Here is a 17,869-nt window from a genome sequence, read left to right on the forward strand (position 1 = left end):
TTAAACAACAACACACATAAGCCGGTCCGGTACATGAACACATATAAAAGCAGACACAAGGAAAGATAAAATATATAAAGTGAAACTTGATCCAGAATCTGGATTCCGATCCAGATAACCTCCAAAATTTAATGGAGTCTTCCATGGCCTAATATGTATCTGTGCTAAAAATTTCATCAAAATCTGTGAAGTAGATTTGACATAATAGTAACAACTGTATTGTTATAAGTATTATTATTATTGCTCATCTTTGCACATGCTGTTTGATGCACATTTTCCTCTACTCGCACTCATCTTGTGTGTGTGTTTTTAAGAGTTGACGTAACGTGAATTTCTCCACTGTGAGATCAATAAAGTCTTATCTTAATCCTTCAAAGCGTATATAAAGGGAAATCTTGAGCCAGAATCTGGATGCGGATCCAGATCACCTCCAAAATTTAATGGAGCCTTCCATGGCCTAATATGTATTTGTGTTGAAAATTTTGTCAAAATCAGTGCAGTAGTTTTGACGTTATCCTGCTAACTGTAATCCTTCAAAGCCTATATAAAGTGAAACTTAATCCAGAATCCAGATGTCCTCTGAATTTAACCCACCCTAATTACAGTTAGACACAATCCAATCCAATTTGGAAATCTTTACAACTGGGTGAGTGGTATTTTCATTTTTTTTTCCCTGTTTTGTAGTGTTATCTTCTTTATTTTTATTTTACTTTGAGAGAGGCTGTCTGAATTTGGATCTGGAATGTGTGTTTGCAGTGCAGCACTCTGTTTTAAGGCGCACCTCTCAGCTGTTTTGTTGCTGCTGCAAACATGGACGTGCAATGTCTCCATGACATTGTTTTTCACAGGAAGACCATTCCACAGGGTGGGTTACAGGTGCACTAAATCTTCTCACCGCTGCTGCTTTTATTGTGACTGCATCAAAATGAACTGTTATCACTTATCACGAGTCATCATAAGGGACTTACTAACTAAATGAAAAAGCACTGTCTGGATGAATGTAGGCTAGGAAAGGGTTTTAGAGTGGGAGCAATCACAAATTTCACAGCCTCGTCAACCCTAATAATCTACTGAGCTGCATTTGGAAATAACACGTCTATTAGTATTGCAACTACACACTCACATTTTTCTATCCACAAATCCAAAATACTCATTCCATCTGGATGCATTCATGCATACGTTATATGGTAATTATCAATAATGTCTACTTTAGTGAGGGGATGTATCCTCATTTTTAAGTTCAGGATAAAAAGTATATATGAGTGTGTACATGTGTGTGTGTGTAGGCGTGTGCGTGTGTGTGTGTGTGTGTGTGTGTGTGTGTGTGTGTGTGTGTGTGTGTGTGTGTGTGTGTGTGTGTGTGTGTGGCAACTCACCCTAGCTGGTCTGTCAGGTTCCACAGTATATTGGGTGTGGGTACAAGTGGTGAACCATCATATAAAACCACTGAAGCTCCCACTGCCAAAGCAGACACTAGCCAGTTCCACATCATCCAGCCAGTCTATATCCAGCACACATACAAACACAGTGCTCAGCTTATCAGGTACAAACAGCCTCAGTCATCACCATGAATAAACAGATGCCAAACTGGACAGCTGTTACAGACAGTCAGCTTCACACATGTCATTCACTCATGATGGTGAGTGTCACTGCACTACAACTATAGTGGCAACATTCCAGTACACTGTGTTCTAACAATAGCAGCAACATTATACTGCATATGCAGGAAGAAGGCCATTTCATCAAATTCCTACAACTGACACAACTCTGAGTCAGTTGGAACAATTACACAAATTAACATTTTTCACATAAACTGGTGGAAATGTGTAATTGCGCCCAACAGACACATGAGCTATTCAAGACAGATTTTTTTTATGCTCAACAGTAGTCACTGGTCAGGGGTTTTTGTTCTGGTTTCCCAGTGGAAAAAGGAGTCAAAATGTTGAAAACAGTTCCCCCTCTCTTTGGCAAAGAATCCTGTGAAAATGTAGAGAATACTAGTCTGGATTCAGAAATAGCTGACCTTTGCAAAGGACTGAGCCCCAGTGAAGTCAGTGAGGGCATCATGCCATTACAGAGAGATGCCAAACTGTCTGAATAAAATGTCACCCTACTTCTAAAGAAAACAGGTTTAAATACATACTGCAAATGCAAAATGTTACCAAATGTAATTGCCTACTCAAAATATCTAATGTATACTTAATGGACGGTGCATCCGGAAAGTATTCACAGCGCTTCACTATTTCCACATTTTGTTAGTCATATTTTTCCACAAAATTCTATACACAATACTGCATAATAACAATATGAAAAAAGGTTTGGTTGGTTGGTTGGTTTTTGTTTTTTAGATTTTTGCTAATTTATTAAAAATAATTTTTAAAAAACCTAAGAAATAACATGTACATAAGTATTCACACCCTTTGCCATGAAACTCAAAATTGAGCTTAGGTGCATCCTGTTTCCACTGATCATCCTTGAGATGTTTCTACAGCTTAATTGGGGTAAATTCAGTTGATTGGACATGATTGGGAAAGGCAAACACCTGTCTACATACAAGGTCCCACAGCTAACAGTGCATGTCAGAGTATAAACCAAGCATGAAGAGAAAGGAATTGCCACTCCTTAGTAAAAGGCACATGACAGGCCACCTGGAGTTTTCCAAAAGGCACCTGAAGGAATCTCAAACCATGAGAAACAAAATTCTCTGGTCTGATGAGACAAAGATTGAACTCTTTGGCGTGATTGCCAGGCTGAAAATGGCTGTGCACCGACGCTCTCCATCCAACCTGACGGAGCTTGAGAGGTGCTGCAAAGAGGAATGAGCAAAACTGCCCAAAGGTAGGTGCACCAAGCTAGTTGCATCATATTCAAGAAGACTTGAGGCTGTAATTTCTGCCAAATGTACATCAACAAAGTATTGAGCAAAGGGTGTGAATACCTATGTACATGTGATTCCTTAGTTTTTTTATTTTCTGAAGACTTTGTGTCCGTCTGTCCGTCCGTCCATCTGTCCATCTGTGTTCAGCATAAGTCCAGTCCCACGGTCTTCAAATTCACAGGGATCATTCTTGGAACACAGACCTTGGACAAGTTCAAAGATGAGTAACCTTGATCTATGCTAACGGGTCAATAGGTCACATTATTCTACACACTTTTTCATACATGCTAATAAGGCCGAGGGTATTTTAGCATTGTGTTATATTTAATGAATGCAAAAACGTAATAAATGCAAAAAAAAAAAAAAAAAAAAAAAAAAATCATGTCATTATGGGGTGTTGGGAGTAGAATTTTGAGAGGAAAAATGAATTTACTCCATTATGGAATAAGGCTATAGCATAAAATGTGGAAAAAGTGAAGCACTGCGAATACTTTCAGGATGCACTGTAAGACAGAAATCACTTCAGTAAATTTAAGCTAAATATGAGGACTGTTTATTTTATAATATAGCTTAAAAATCGTGTTAAATGAAAGTGTATTGTGAAAACAAAGCATTTTTAAATCTTAAATTATTAAAAAACAACTGCCAATGGAATTTAGTACAAATTAACTTAAGAGCTCTTGAAACAAGATCTTGAAATTCACTGAGAAAACTCATTTTGAGCTTTATTTTACTCATATTAGAAAGGGTTTCATCTTTTCCAAAGCCATCATATGGTGAGTCAAAATGCTTTTGTCTCAGATATCACTAAAAACAAGATGTTTCGAGACTCTTTCACTTAACAAGATTTTCATTTAATATGTAACAGTTTGTCATAAAGTGTAAACTGTAAGTTGACTTGGAAAGATTTTTGTTTTTGTTTATTTTTAATGAAATGTCTCACAATAACTACTCACTCAAATTAAAAATTATAAATTAACTTAAATGACAACATCACAGATATCACACTATAAAATCCAGCAGAGTTCATTCATAAAAATCTGTAATTTTCCCTAATTTTCATCCAAATTTAGCCACAATCTTCTCAAAATAACCAATACTGACAGATCTGCAAGCCTGATCATGAATCTTTGCTGCTCTTTAGAGAAATGTTTGGTTGTGTATACATTTGTGGGAGCAGATTCACAATTTAAAACTTTTTCTATACATTGCAAAAACAAAACAAAACAAAAAATCTTACCAATTTGTCCAATTTCCAGTCAAAATATCTAATCTATACTGAACATCATATAACAAAAATCGTGTTATTAGTTTTTTTTTTCTTAGACAGGGCCTTCCTGACGCATTACATAGAGATTTCACACTTGTTCTTAGATAATAATTCCTAAAAATCTTGTGAAGTGAAAACCTTGGAAAGATCTTGAGTCGTATCTGAAATAAAATAAGCTTCTATTTTCTTTTTTTGCCATGACATTTTTTTAAGATGCTCTGTTGTTTGTAAAAGATGCAATGCTTCCAATACTAGCAAGATGAAGCTCAAAATTAGTTCTCAGCTAATTTCAAAACCTTAATTCAAGAACTTTAAGTGAATTTTCACTTGTTCCATTGGCAGATTTTTTTTTAACTTGTTACAAGTTACAAAATTGTTTTTCATGTTTAAAAAAAAAAAAACTTTCATTGGAACAAGGGAAAATTCACTTGATATGATTTAATCTGAGATTTGTTTTGTCTCAGATATGACTCATAACAAGATGTTTTCAAGACTCTTACACTTAAAATATTTAAGATGTATTCACCTATAAACAAGTCCTTACATCTTACTGGAATTTTACTTCTTACACAATTTTGTCTTATATTAAGGCTAGGTTTGATGTTGTTACTAGAAATTTGACAGTTAAAAGATTTTGCGCTTTGTTGTGCACATTCAGACAATACAGCAAAAGTCACCTTAGGAGAGGTGGAAAGTCTAGATCCTAGATGTTATAAATGTACTAGACGTACCGTTGTGTAGTAAATGATGACATCACTCTTGGTCATATTGCCGTGGAGAATGTGCTCTTTCAAGTGCTGGATGAGTGTACCCTAATGTAAGCGACAGAGTAGACAACACAAGAATTACAGAAAGATGACACAAACATGAATTTTTATTTTCACATTTTCAAATGATGGCATTGATGTTTTCAAAACTATGTATGTGCTCCTTCCTCAGTTGCAGAAAATGCTTCTGTACGAGGAAACAACATATGGCACGCACAGGCACAGGCACTTCTTTGATGAAAAGGGCAGTAACTGTTTGGGGTATATTCTCCTCCGATCACTGATCCATCACAGCTGCACAGGTTATTTTTAACTGGCAGAGAGTTATGCACGTATAAGCGCAGAAACGCAACTCCCTTGCATAAACAGATGCTCTGTGTGTGTGTGTGTGTGTGTGTGTGTGTGTGTGTGTGTGTGTGTGTGTGTGTGTGTGTGTGTGTGTGTGTGTGTGTGTGTGTGTGTGTGTGTGTGTGTGTGCGTAAAATCGGGCAGGATTCAGCTGCCACACTCGTCCTTTTGCTAGGTGCCATCTTGCTGCTGACAGCATGTTAACAGAGCCGTAACAAAGCAGAAAGCATAACAGTGCCTAGACTAATTGGTACAGCCAGAGAGGACTGCCAGTGCTGCATTATGAAATGTTTTCACCAATGCATTACTGTCCAATTATCGGCTGCACGGGGAGATGGAAGGGGCAGAAAGCAAAGAGCCAGAGAGGAAGACAGTAAGAGAAAGAAAGAGGAAGGGGAGACTGGAAGAACAGTAAAAAAGTAAGAGAAAAGAAATCAGAATAAATTACTAATGAGAGCCTAAAAACAGTTGGTAAATATGCCAAAATTAAAGACAGAAAAGTCGTGTGAAAGAAGGCTGAGAAAGCAAATCATCTGGGTAAAAAAATTAAATAAATGGATTTCAAAGTCAAGTGATCCTTTATAAAATGTTAACTGTACATTTATCTGACACTTCACTCTTCTTCAGTGAGGTACGGTACAGCAAGGACGAGATAAAAACGTCTCTGTAAAACCCTTATGGGCATGAACAGCCCATCCGCTATCTGCAGATGGAATTCTGCTGCCATCCTGTGGTGAAATGTACAAGAGGACAAATATCAAACAAAAAGCACAATAGACAGCTTCACTCTGATGTGATGTCACAGTGTGAAAGATCTCAGCAAACAAGGACAACGCATTTAATAAAGTATTGGATGAAGGGCCTTCAAGGAAAAAATGCACATTGGAGGTATAACAGATCTGATTTCAGGAGATTTTAATTTTTAATCACTATTTTTCTGGACACAGAACAGTTTTGTTCTTGTCATGTTAAATTTATTAATCTTTAGCATCTTTGGCAGCTGTGACAATATGACACTGGAAATGTCTTCAGTAGTTAAAATTTGAGATTTTGAAACCTTTTTTGGCAATTTTTAGTTTAAAAGACTAAAGCCCCTCTCACACAGAAGGTGTGTGTGTTTCTTTTAGAGGTATGTGCAGCACTCATCACCCAACTTCCACGATTTGCCACAAACGTGTCGCTAATCACAACAAACACGATATGCAATGTCACACAGTTGCCGGTGTCGCAGACCAAACAGTCCCCCCTAAAAATTGATCTGCCTGCCTTCACTGCGCATGTGTCATTTCAGACCACAGCAGCACATCTGAGATGGACTGTTTTCACCAAAAGCAATCAAATGGATTAATGGGATTATTAACCATCAGATGATAACGGTAAAACCTCTTAAATCATTCTAAAGTCAGTTTGAAGCAGAAACAAGGCCGTTTTAAGTAGAAACTCGGCAAAACTCTGTGGCGCTTTGAAATGACAGACGCACAGTGAACGCATCAGCTAGCAGCTCGTGTAGCCACGGCGCTCTGATCGCTTCCTCCGTCTTTTATGATGTTAATAATGCTGAATTTATGTGGAAATGATTGTTGTACAAAGCTTCAGATCTCTGGTGCTGAGACAGATGATGACTGAACTGCAGTTTGAAGCAGAAACGAGGTGGTAATCCGTGAACCGCGGCTAACGAAGGGACTGATTTTTAGGGGGTCCATTTGGTCAGCGACACCGGCACTCACCAGAGTGTGGCGAATGTTTTGAACATGTTTAAAACACTCGCTACTCAACTTCACTCCTTGTGTGGTTTCCTCTTACACACCACTAACTCGCCATGCAGAGGTTGCTAAAAAAACAAAGCACGTCCACGAAGCAGTAGACAACACTCTAAGATAAACATCACTGAACATCAGCGCACATGTAGCTCACACGGCGACAGTGGGATGGGTGCCTCCATTCAGCCAATCAGCAAATCGCTCCTCGCAACACATTGGACACAATCAATCAAAGGCAGAAGCAAACCACAGGGATGTGACATGTGCATCTGTTGGACCTATGAAGGAGGGAGGTTCAACTAACAATATCTTCCTGAGAGGGTGAGAAGCTTGAATCGCTGGGAGGAACTGTGAGTGACGAGGTAGTCTGCCCCTGTCCTGCCCTGAGGCCGCTGTGAGCCCCCAGTCAGCACCTTGTGTCTACCTCTTTTGGCTATGGCCTCCAATCAGATAAGATAATCCACTGAACTTAAGCACATTACCAAGTGAAGGAAAAGAAACCAGAATTTCCTCAGTAGCAGCAAACGAAGAGGGAAGAAATCGAGTACAGAAGACTAGTAAGTTCCTTCGCTATCTCCCTTGTTTTAACTCGGGGTTTCCACAGCAGATCTGAAGTGGAACTTTGAAACTGAATATCAATAAAAATCGAAAAAACACTGGGTTGGAAACACCAGTTCGCATATCAAACATCTTATTCTAGTATTAATACTGTGAATCGGTATAGACCTAAACCAGGCAGACCACCAGTTCATCAACACCTCCAAAAAGTACCCATCCATGTACTGCATCCAGATGACACAAGGTAAACCCCTGGACCTTTCCCAACTGGTGTGGTCCTCAGCACTGACACACCTGTACAATGTACCATTGTCAGGAAAATGCATCTCTAGGTTGTAGTATCCAGTGTTTCCCCTAGAATTTTTTTCAGGCCTTGCAGTAATCACTCAGACATGGTAAAAACCACAGTTTTATGCGATTTTTTTTGTTTTTGTAGGACACGTTTGCTTTATCTCGGCTGATTCTTGTGTGAAACAAGTTACTGAGGGGTTTTTTTGTTTTTGTTTGTTTGTTTTCACAGAGCCAATGGTGTGACAGCATTTCTTGAAGAACAAAAAAGTGCAGTGCACATGCGGTTAATGGAAGTGAAGGTTTCTTTCTATGTCCTGAAGAACAGCAGACTTGCTATCCCACAGACCATCACTCAGACCACTTTAAGAATCACTGACTTTTGTATGTTTTTTTAATGACACCTTGGTTTTCATGACTCTGGTGTGAAATGAATTACTGAGGAGTTTTTAAACAGTGCGAACAGGGCCATGCACATATTGAGGTGGATGTGACTTCCTCATTGTATTACTATTCATTCATCTTCTATACCCACTTACTCCAATCAAGGGTCACGGGGGCTGGAGCCTATCCCAGTGTGATGAAGGCCAACAGGAGTCACTGTGTATGTGGTACACAACAGGCCTCACTCCCCCGACAGCCAAAGGATACCTCGGGTTTTAGCCAACTGGTCACAGCATCCCATGTCAGAGATCATGAGTTCCAGTTCACCTAACCCGCATGTCTTTGGAAGTGGGGGGAAGCCGGGGGCCCCATGGAGAGAACATGCAATCTCCACATAGAAAGGAACAGACGGGAAGTGATCCCAGGACCTTCTTGCTCCTTTTATTATTTGATTTTTTTTTTTTAATTAGTCATTATTCATGGAGCAGATCTCAGATCCTGACACCTGACACTTTCTATTGAAAGCTCTGGCTGCAGTAATGTGGGCCACAGCGGGAGCTTTAACATTATGCTCCTGTCAGATGACCAACAGTAAGATTAAAAAATAACAATTAGATGATTAGCGCGTTGTCAAATCACTATAAAAAAATCTCCTCCACAGTAGACTGAGTGAGAGAATACAAGAATCAAATGGCTCTGGATGTGCTGAAGTAATTATTCACATTCAAATTAATGGTTATTTGGCCATAGTATTTTTCATTGCTGTTATTTACAAAAAAAAAAAAAAACATCACTGGCCTGGCAGGGGTTCTCATTACGCTGGCAGTCCGCTAGGCTTATAATACTGTAGAGGAAAACACTGGTGTCATAGTTGACATCCCCTCACAATGCAAGTATTATGCCTCACTGGAGTTTCACTAAGTAAGTAAGCCACAAGTGAAACCCATTCCAATGTTAAACAGAAATCCTCCAGCGAGATCTCGTACCAGAGACATCTAATCTTTGCCTTTGGTACATATGGAGAGTCCAACCCTAACAACCACACATTAAGTCTGGAAGCAATAGAATCTTGAAGACTTTTGCCTTTGTTCTTCAGCCAACCACCCATTTCCAGTGACCTCATGACCTTAATATGAGCTCTATCCAGACTTTCTTGAAGGATCCTTTCGAGGACTGGGAAGAGTGAGGCCTACAGTACACGGGAGCTATTTGAAATCAGGAATTTGCTTACGGAACAAAGGGACCACCCCGTGGGGGATTAGACATGTATCAAAGTTGAGGTCAAAACTGGGGAATATCCTTAATTTTTTTTTAAATGTTATGATATGACATCAAAACAAGAATTGATTTCTCATTTGTAGTCTATTTTACTGGGACGCTCTTCACTTCTTGGTTGTTTTTTAAGCCATCAGCCACTGAAAGAATTCCATATGAATATGGTTATTTAGCTGCAACATGCCAGTCAATAAATTTGGCAGTTTCTTGTTGTGCTATTGTTTTATTTCGTTACCATGCCCATAGCACATGATCTCCCCACTGAGTCTGGTCTGCTTGGGGTTTCATGCAATAACCTAATCAAAAAACATCTGAGGGAACTTGTTTTTACCACTGTTGTGGCCCTGCTCATGGGGTGGGCAAGGTTTAAACCTTGCTAATGTGTAGTAACCTGGAGGCCACCTATGTTTTGATTTGGTTCTGTTTGAATGCATTGAATTGAACTACATGAAGGTCACTGCTGTGGAAAACAACTCTATCTCAACAAGTGTGACAATTTCACAACACACAGATGGCAGATCATCATCTACTTTCCAAAGAGGGACAAATCCTTTCTTTCATCATGCTAGAATAAAACTTTTTTCTTAAATGGAAGCTAAGCTTGTTTCTAATGCCAGAAGAACAGCGTATCCACCTACCTAAAAGCAAGTTCAGCAGAAGAATGGGCCAAATATGACTGTTCAAAGTAACCAGTCCAATGGGACAGTACAAAAGTCATCTGTCAAGACCATGCCATTACTTGCTATGACTACAGTGGGACAAGGTGTATGTTGAGAGGAATGCAGTTTTTCAAATTCTCAGGAAGGAAAGTATCATGATACGACAGATGATGTCGCCTGCTAAGACATTCCTACACATGCCCCCTTGTCTAGCTTCACGGCCAAAGCCTACTTTCTCAGCTTCCAAACACCCAGAAGTGCCACCAAATTGTGCACTATCCATTTTCTATACCCGCTTCCTCCAATTAAGGGTCACGGGGGGCTGGAGCCTATCCCAGCAGTCACAGGGCCTGAGGCCATGCACTATTCTTAATAGACTTAATTCAGCATTCCTTGTAAGATGAAACACTTCCTTCTGTGATGAAACACCTTCTGTGAACATCGGCAACAACAATGCAGTTGCTGGCAGCTGTCATGGTCTTGTCACAAAACAGCTTCTGCTTTCATGACAAACGATGTGTTCATTTTTGTGCAGCCTCCACCTAGACCACGTGAAAATACTCACAAAACTGGCTTTGAAGCCCAGTCAGATTAAGGGCTGTATCTTCCACCCAACAGGGTTATTCCAATATACACTCTAAACTTTAATTCATAATGTTTGTTAAAGGGTAGAAAAAGGTCAACGTTCACATGTACATATCAATTTAACGAACCTGTTTCAAAGACACAGCAAGGAAGAAGTGTTAAATGAAGCTTACCCCAGCAGAGTGGACCATACATTTTGGAGACCCCGTGGTTCCAGAAGAGTACAAGATGAAGAGAGGGTGGCTGAATGGAAGCTGTTCAAACTCCAGCTGAGGAAACTGGTCTCCCTCACCACGCCCCGTTGCGAGGAAATCATCTATAAATACACTGCAGTATGAAAGGAAGACAGTCAAAAAGAAATGAGAAATAAAAGAATGTGAGGAAAGGAGGGACCACCCTCCAACAGCCACTTTAAAATCAGGTACATCTAAAATTCTGTAGCATACATATGCTACAGTATTCTTTAAAACAATGTATTTTTAAAATAAATATACATCTTTAACTACAAAGATAAGAACACAGAAAGTCTTTCTAGACAGACAGACAGACTTTATTCTCAAACTTTTGGAATTTATTACACAAAACAAAATTGCTTCCAGTCTGAACATTTTGTGCATTTGTGTCAGTTCACACAGACACACACCTGTTGGGGATCTTGGAGAGGTCAATGTCATGCCTGGAGCGAGCATAAGGAATCACAACAACTTTTTCCAGGTCCGGCAGACCTACAAATAGAATGCACAACATAATTTTTGTTTTGTTTTGCCTGTTTTCCTGTCCTGTGATATAATATAAATATCAGTGAGATCACAGGATCATTTGTAACGTGGTGTATTGTGATTCATAAATAAAGACACACAATATTTTTAATGAAGGACTTGGTGACGCTTATTGTTAACTTTGTAGCTGCCAATGAAATACTAGCAATCAAGCATCTTGTACAAGTCTTCACTTCAATTTTGGAATACTACTGAAAACAAAGATGTCTATTGTTCTTTTCACCCTGTTGCTTTCAACAAATGAGAAGAAGACACTCTTAAAGTTCAAAATCCTGCCAACTATAACAAATAATTCCATCAAAATTTGATTAAGTCCACCAGTCACTTCATCGGAGCTCTTTACACTAGAAATTAAATTTGTTTCTTTTTCCTCAAAATGTGTGTAATGTAATGCCGGACAAAGAATAGGTGTTAAACTAACCAAAAAAAAAGCATCTATGTGTGTGTTTGTATGATTTACAATCACAAAATATTGGCACAAACCTTTAACAACACTGGTCAACTTTTCCATGTGGTCATGTGTTTTGCCGTTGTAAACTACGGCAGCAACAGAAAAAAGCATCTTTGCCTGGATTTGAGAAAACCTGTCGAGGACGCCCTGAGAGAGGGAGAAGGAGAGACAAGAGTGAAAGACGAAGCAAAAGATTAACACATACTGTAAATAAGCATGTTTACAAAAACTATACACGTGTGGACATGCGTAGGAGGAAATTATTGTTTGACAGTAAGTCCCTTTGGATTCTCGCTCTTCTCCCCACTTGGGGTTGCCACAGCAAATCCAAGATGGATCTGCATGTTGATTTGGCACAAGTTTTACGCTGGATGCCGTTCCTGATGCAATGAGCAGGAATGGCCTTAGCGGGAACCTTTCACTCTGGAAACAAGCGTACTAACCATGTCCATACTCATGTTGTCCATGGGCAGCACGGTGGATTAGTGGTTAGCATGGGATCAATTCCCAGCTGTGGCCTTTCTGTGTGGAGTTTGCATATTCTCCTCATATTTGTGTGGGTTTCCTCCAGGTGCTCTGGTTTCCTCCCACATTTAAAGACATGCAGGTTATGTGAATTGTAAACTTCATAATTGCCCAGGTCTCCCTTGCAAAAGAGATCTCGATCTCAATGGGACTAATCTGGTTAAATAAAAGTTAAATTAAATTAAAATTGCTCCTGATGTGATGTGTGTGATGGTGGTGGTGGGGGAATGGGTGAACCTGAAGAATCATTACAATGCACTTTGAATGATTCCATCAGATGGTTAAGTGCTACGCAAATGCACATTTATAAATGCCTTTTTTTTTTTTTACTGAATTTTGGGTTTCACAAACAGGAAATGTACCAGAAGCTCTGAAATGCTCCCATTGCCTGCTAGATAGCAGCAAAAGTAGCTCAAATGTACAGCAAGGTTTTGATTATTTATTCATTTGAGAAGGTAACTGTTGACGAAAATAAGATGGGCTGACAACCAGAAATCAACTTTAAGTTGTGCCCCTTGCCCTCATGGTCAATTTACTTGGTTGTACTTTGAGAATAATTTATTTAGATGAGTAAGTAGATAAAGAACTGATATCTGTGATATCAACATTGCGTGGAGGTCTGGAACAGTGCCAAAGGAGTGGCAAACTGGGGTGGTAGTCCCTATATTTAAAAAAGGGAACCAGAGAGTGTGTGCCAATTACAGGGGCATCACGCTACTCAGCCTCCCTGGTAAAGGCTACTCCAGGATGCTGGAAAGGAGGGTTCAGCCAACAGTCAAACCTCTGAAGACAAACAATGCGGGTTACATCCTGGTCATGGAACAACTGACCAGCTCTTCACTCTCACAAGGATACTGGAGGGGGCCTAAGAGTATGCCCATCTAGTCTACATGTGTTTTATGGGCATATGAGAAGGCATATGATTGGGTACTCCAGGAGATACTGTGGGAGGTGCTGCAGGATTATGGAGTGAAGGGGTCCCTTCTCAGGGCCATCCAATCTCTGTACTCACAAAGCTGTATTCAGGTACTCGGCAGTAAGTCAGACTCCTTTCCGGTGGGGGTTGGCCTCCGCCAGGGCTGAGCCTTGACACCAATCCTGTTTGTGGTATTCATGGACAGGATATCGAGGTGCAGTCGGGGGAAGGAGGGTTTCCAGTTTTGTGGGCTCAGGGTCTCATCGCTGCTTTCTGCAGATGATGCGGTCCTGTTGGCTTCATCTTCCTGTGACCTTCAACACTCACTGGATCGGTTCGCAGCCGAGTGTGAAGTGGATGGGATTAGCACCTATAATCGGAGGCCATGGTTCTCAGCAGGAAACCAATGGATTGCCTACTCCAAGCAGGGAATGTAGTCTTACCCCATATGAAAGAGTGCAAGTACCTCGGGGTCTTGTTCACAAGTGAGGGGACAATGGAGCATGAGATAGGCCGGAGAATCGGTGCAGCAGGGGTGGTACTGCATTCGTTCTACCGTACTGTTGTAACGAAAAGGGAGACGAGCCAAAAGGCGAGGTGGTATTGCATTCGCTCTACCATACTGCTGTAACGAAAAGGGAGCCAAGCCAAAAGGTGAAGCTCTCGATCTACTGGTCAAACTTCGTTCCTACTTTCACCTATGGTCATGAGAGTTGGGCCATGACCAAAAGAACTAGATTGCGGGTACAAGTGGCCAAAATGGGCTTCCTTAGGAGGGTGGCTGGTGTCTCTTAGAGATAGGGCGAGAAGCTTAGTCATTCGTGAGGAGCTGCGCCTTGACATTGAAAGGAGCCTGCTGAGGTGGTTCGGGCATATGGTAAGGATGCCTCCTGGGCACCTGGTCTTCTCCTGGGAGAAGACGCCGGGGAAGACCCAGGACTAGGTGGAGAGATTATATTTCCACACTGGTCTGGGAACACCTTGCGTGTCCCCAGTCAGAGGGGGTTAATGTGGCCCGTGAAAGGGAAGTTTAGGGTCCCCTGCTGGAGCTGTTGTCCCTGCAACCCAATCCCAGATAAGCAGTTGAAGATGCATCTATGTATCTATGAGCGCCTACCAAACATAACTAGAAGAAACACAAATGACACAAGGTTATGTCAGCCCTTACATTTTGTCCAAAGTCGACAGATGTGGAACTCCAAATAGCTCCAATGCTGGCGGCTGCCAACATGGCCTCCACTGCATGTATGCCATTAGGCAAGTAGCCTGCAGGATGGAGAGATGGGACACAGAAGTTCAAGAAAAACAAAATTTCATCCACAAGCTCACCTTTAAAAAAATGCTGTTGTGGTGACGTGTTTTGAGCCAATATGTCAATGTTACTATAGTGAGTTTGCTTTGGATTACCTCTTGAAGCAGCTTTGGATTCTAGATGTTTTATTATGGCTTTATCAGGTCAACCACAATAGCTCTATCTGGTAATGTATCCTACCAGTTCCTACGTTTAACTGAATAAATCCCTGTTGCAGCTATAACAGACCACTGTGAAATGTATAGAACCCTACATACGCACAGTATGCTATGCTAACATTTCCCCATAAAGAGCTCTGCCACCAAAATATTACAACACAAGAAGAGGTTTAACTCTATTGTGTCAAATAGATATTTTCTTTCCATTTCTAAAGACACGTAATACATACACATACATTTAATTGCATTTATGTAATTCACACAAGATATTTGGCCATATTTGGCTCTTTGTCCCACTTCCCAAAGGCATGCAAGGTTAGGTGAACTGTAAACGTTAAAGTAACCACAGGTGTGAATGTGTTTGTCTGTCTATATGTGGCCCTGTGATGGACCCGCGGCCTGTCCATCACAGGGCCCAACCTCTTGCCCAGTGACCACTGGGATAGGCTCCAGTTACCCCGTGACCCTTAATAGGAATAAATAGGTATAATGAATGGGGAAATTAAACAAAATGGTTCCATAAGACCTACGTAGCATCCTTCAAAGACCTCTTATTGTCACAGTGTGTAGATCTATTCCTGCAAAACTGGAACTGAAGTGCAGCTATTTAAACCCCAAAATAAGAAATTAGCATTGAAATTGGGGAACAAAGATTGATTCTCACATTTACTTTGACTTCTATTTCATTGCAGACCATATGAACACAAGATATTTCATGTTTTATGTGGTCAGCATCATTTGATTTGTTAATACATGGCCATTCCTGGATTTCAAGCCTGCAACACATTCAAAAACTAAATAAATAAATAAAAACACCAGGAGGGGGCAATTTAGGGCTAGTAATAATGAGATTTAAAAAAATTAAGCAGTTATTTGAAACAGGTGATGGTAACAAGTGATTGTAATCTTGATTTGGTACAAAACCAGAATTCACAAAATGGTAAATTGACTGCATTTATATAGCACTTTTCCAGCTGCATCAGACTCTCAAAGCGCTTTACACATCAATGCTTCACATTCACCACGATGTAAGGCTGCTGCCATGTAAGGCGCTCACTACATACCGTGAGCAACTAGGGGATTAAGCATCTTGCCCAAGGGCCCTTAGTGATTTTCCAGTCAGGCTGGGATATGAACTGAGGATCTTCTGGTCTCAAGCCCAACGCTTAACAATGAAACAATCATCTCCCCTAAAGATTCTTTCACGAGCAAATGATCTCCAGTTTGGCAACAAATGTATGATGAAATTATTGAAATGTTTAAAATCAGTATACCTCAAAGAAAGATTGGAAGGGTTTTGCATATTTCTCCCTCTACAGTGCAACACATCATTAAAAGATTCAGGGAATCTGCATGAATTTCAATACGTTAAAGGCAAGGATGCAAGCCTATGCTGAATACCCATGATCTCTTCTCCCTCAGACAGCACTGCATCAAGAACAGCTATTCATCAATAGCAGATATACCCACATGGGCAAGGGATTACTTTGGGAAACCTTTGTCAAGCACTACAACATGGAAATCCCACTTAAAACTTTATTATGAAAAATAGCAGTCTTATCGTAGCCTTGTCCATACATGGCATCGACTTCTTTGAGTTCAGAGGCATCTGAGGTCAGACAAATCAGTATTACAGATCTTTTATTGGAAGAAATGGATGCCAGATGAAAAGGACAACCCAGATTTATCAGTAACAAGGCAAAACAAGAGTCTGTCATAGTTTGGGGCTGTCAGTGTACCTTGGCAATGGTAATTTACACTTCTGAGAAACTGGCATTCATGCAGAAAAGTATACTGAAATTTTAGAAAATTGGTCCAGCTTCTACACCAGGCTGCCTACAGTCTTGATTTGTCCCCTGACATGAAAGGGTGGAGAATTTTTAAATGAAAAATACAAAGATGAACTTGTACTGCTGCACACCTGAAGACGTTTGCAGGAAGAATGAGGCAAAATAACAGTTGAAATGCTTCTTCAATTGGTATCCTCAATGCCAAAATGTCTTTAAAGTGAGAAGAAATGGCAACATTACAAAGTCATAAATGCTTTTGCTTCCCAACTTTGTCTGGAATGTGCTGTAGGCCCGAAATGCAGAAATGATGTAAATTAGCAAATAAATGAAGGTGACCACAAAAAAACATTAAATACCTTGGATTCATACTGCCTGCAAAGAGACAGAAGTCAAAACATACAAGAGAATCACTGTGGAGGGATTTTATTTGCATTTTCCATTCCATCCCAACATTTTCTGATTTGATGCTGTATTTTATAATTTTTACAAGTTATGATTGTTACATTGTGTGCGTTGGTTGGGTAAAAGTTTATACTGGGAAAAGGTTTGTTTTTCCTGTTGATTACACTTGTGCTTTTTTCAGATTTCTTGCAGTTTTGTACATTAAGGGCCTGATTTACTAAACCATGTGCACAAAGACCACGCAGCATCTGCAAAAGAATCTGCATGCTGATCTACTAACAGTGCATACTGAGGATTACAATGGGGTACTCAGGTCTAAGCAGTTTCAGTCTTTTGTTCATGGTAATGAGTCACTCACGTCATCAGGAGAGTCGTCAAGGGAGCCATCAGGGGAGGCTTCCATCCCATCATTAGGAGAGTGCACAATAGGTGCTAATTAGAGCTATTGTTTAGTCACTAGCCTATAGCAGTCGGCCTCTCGGTAGGAGGGGTCTGGTTAGGTTAAAAACTCCAGCTTTTGTTGGCTTCTGGTTTATTCTTCTCTACAAGAGTCAAGACAGAAGTCAGACTACCAGAGCAAGAATTTTAGCTGAGGAAGCTTCTGTGATTTGAAGCGAAACGTTCTCACGTCAAGCAACCCAGTCCAGTCGAAGATTCAAGCTTCTCTACTATACTGAGGATTGTATCTTTCAAAAGAGCAAAATAGCATGTATTGTCCATTTAACACATTTGCCTTCATGAATGTGCAATTTGGGGTGCATCTA

General features: G+C 40.3%; 1 protein-coding gene across 1 annotated transcript in view; it reads right to left on the bottom strand.

Moving 5' to 3' along the window:
* Window positions 1-17,869, bottom strand: part of aacs (acetoacetyl-CoA synthetase) — a 124,855-nt gene that overhangs the window by 54,192 nt on the left and 52,794 nt on the right. Inside the window, 6 exon segments of the mRNA XM_034170964.1 lie at window positions 1,377-1,501; window positions 4,880-4,960; window positions 10,946-11,099; window positions 11,416-11,497; window positions 12,035-12,149; window positions 14,612-14,709. Of these exon segments, the coding sequence (XP_034026855.1) occupies window positions 1,377-1,501; window positions 4,880-4,960; window positions 10,946-11,099; window positions 11,416-11,497; window positions 12,035-12,149; window positions 14,612-14,709 (655 nt within the window).

Source organism: Thalassophryne amazonica, chromosome 5 (genome assembly GCF_902500255.1).
Source record: "Thalassophryne amazonica chromosome 5, fThaAma1.1, whole genome shotgun sequence".
In the NCBI taxonomy this organism is placed as follows: domain Eukaryota; kingdom Metazoa; phylum Chordata; class Actinopteri; order Batrachoidiformes; family Batrachoididae; genus Thalassophryne; species Thalassophryne amazonica.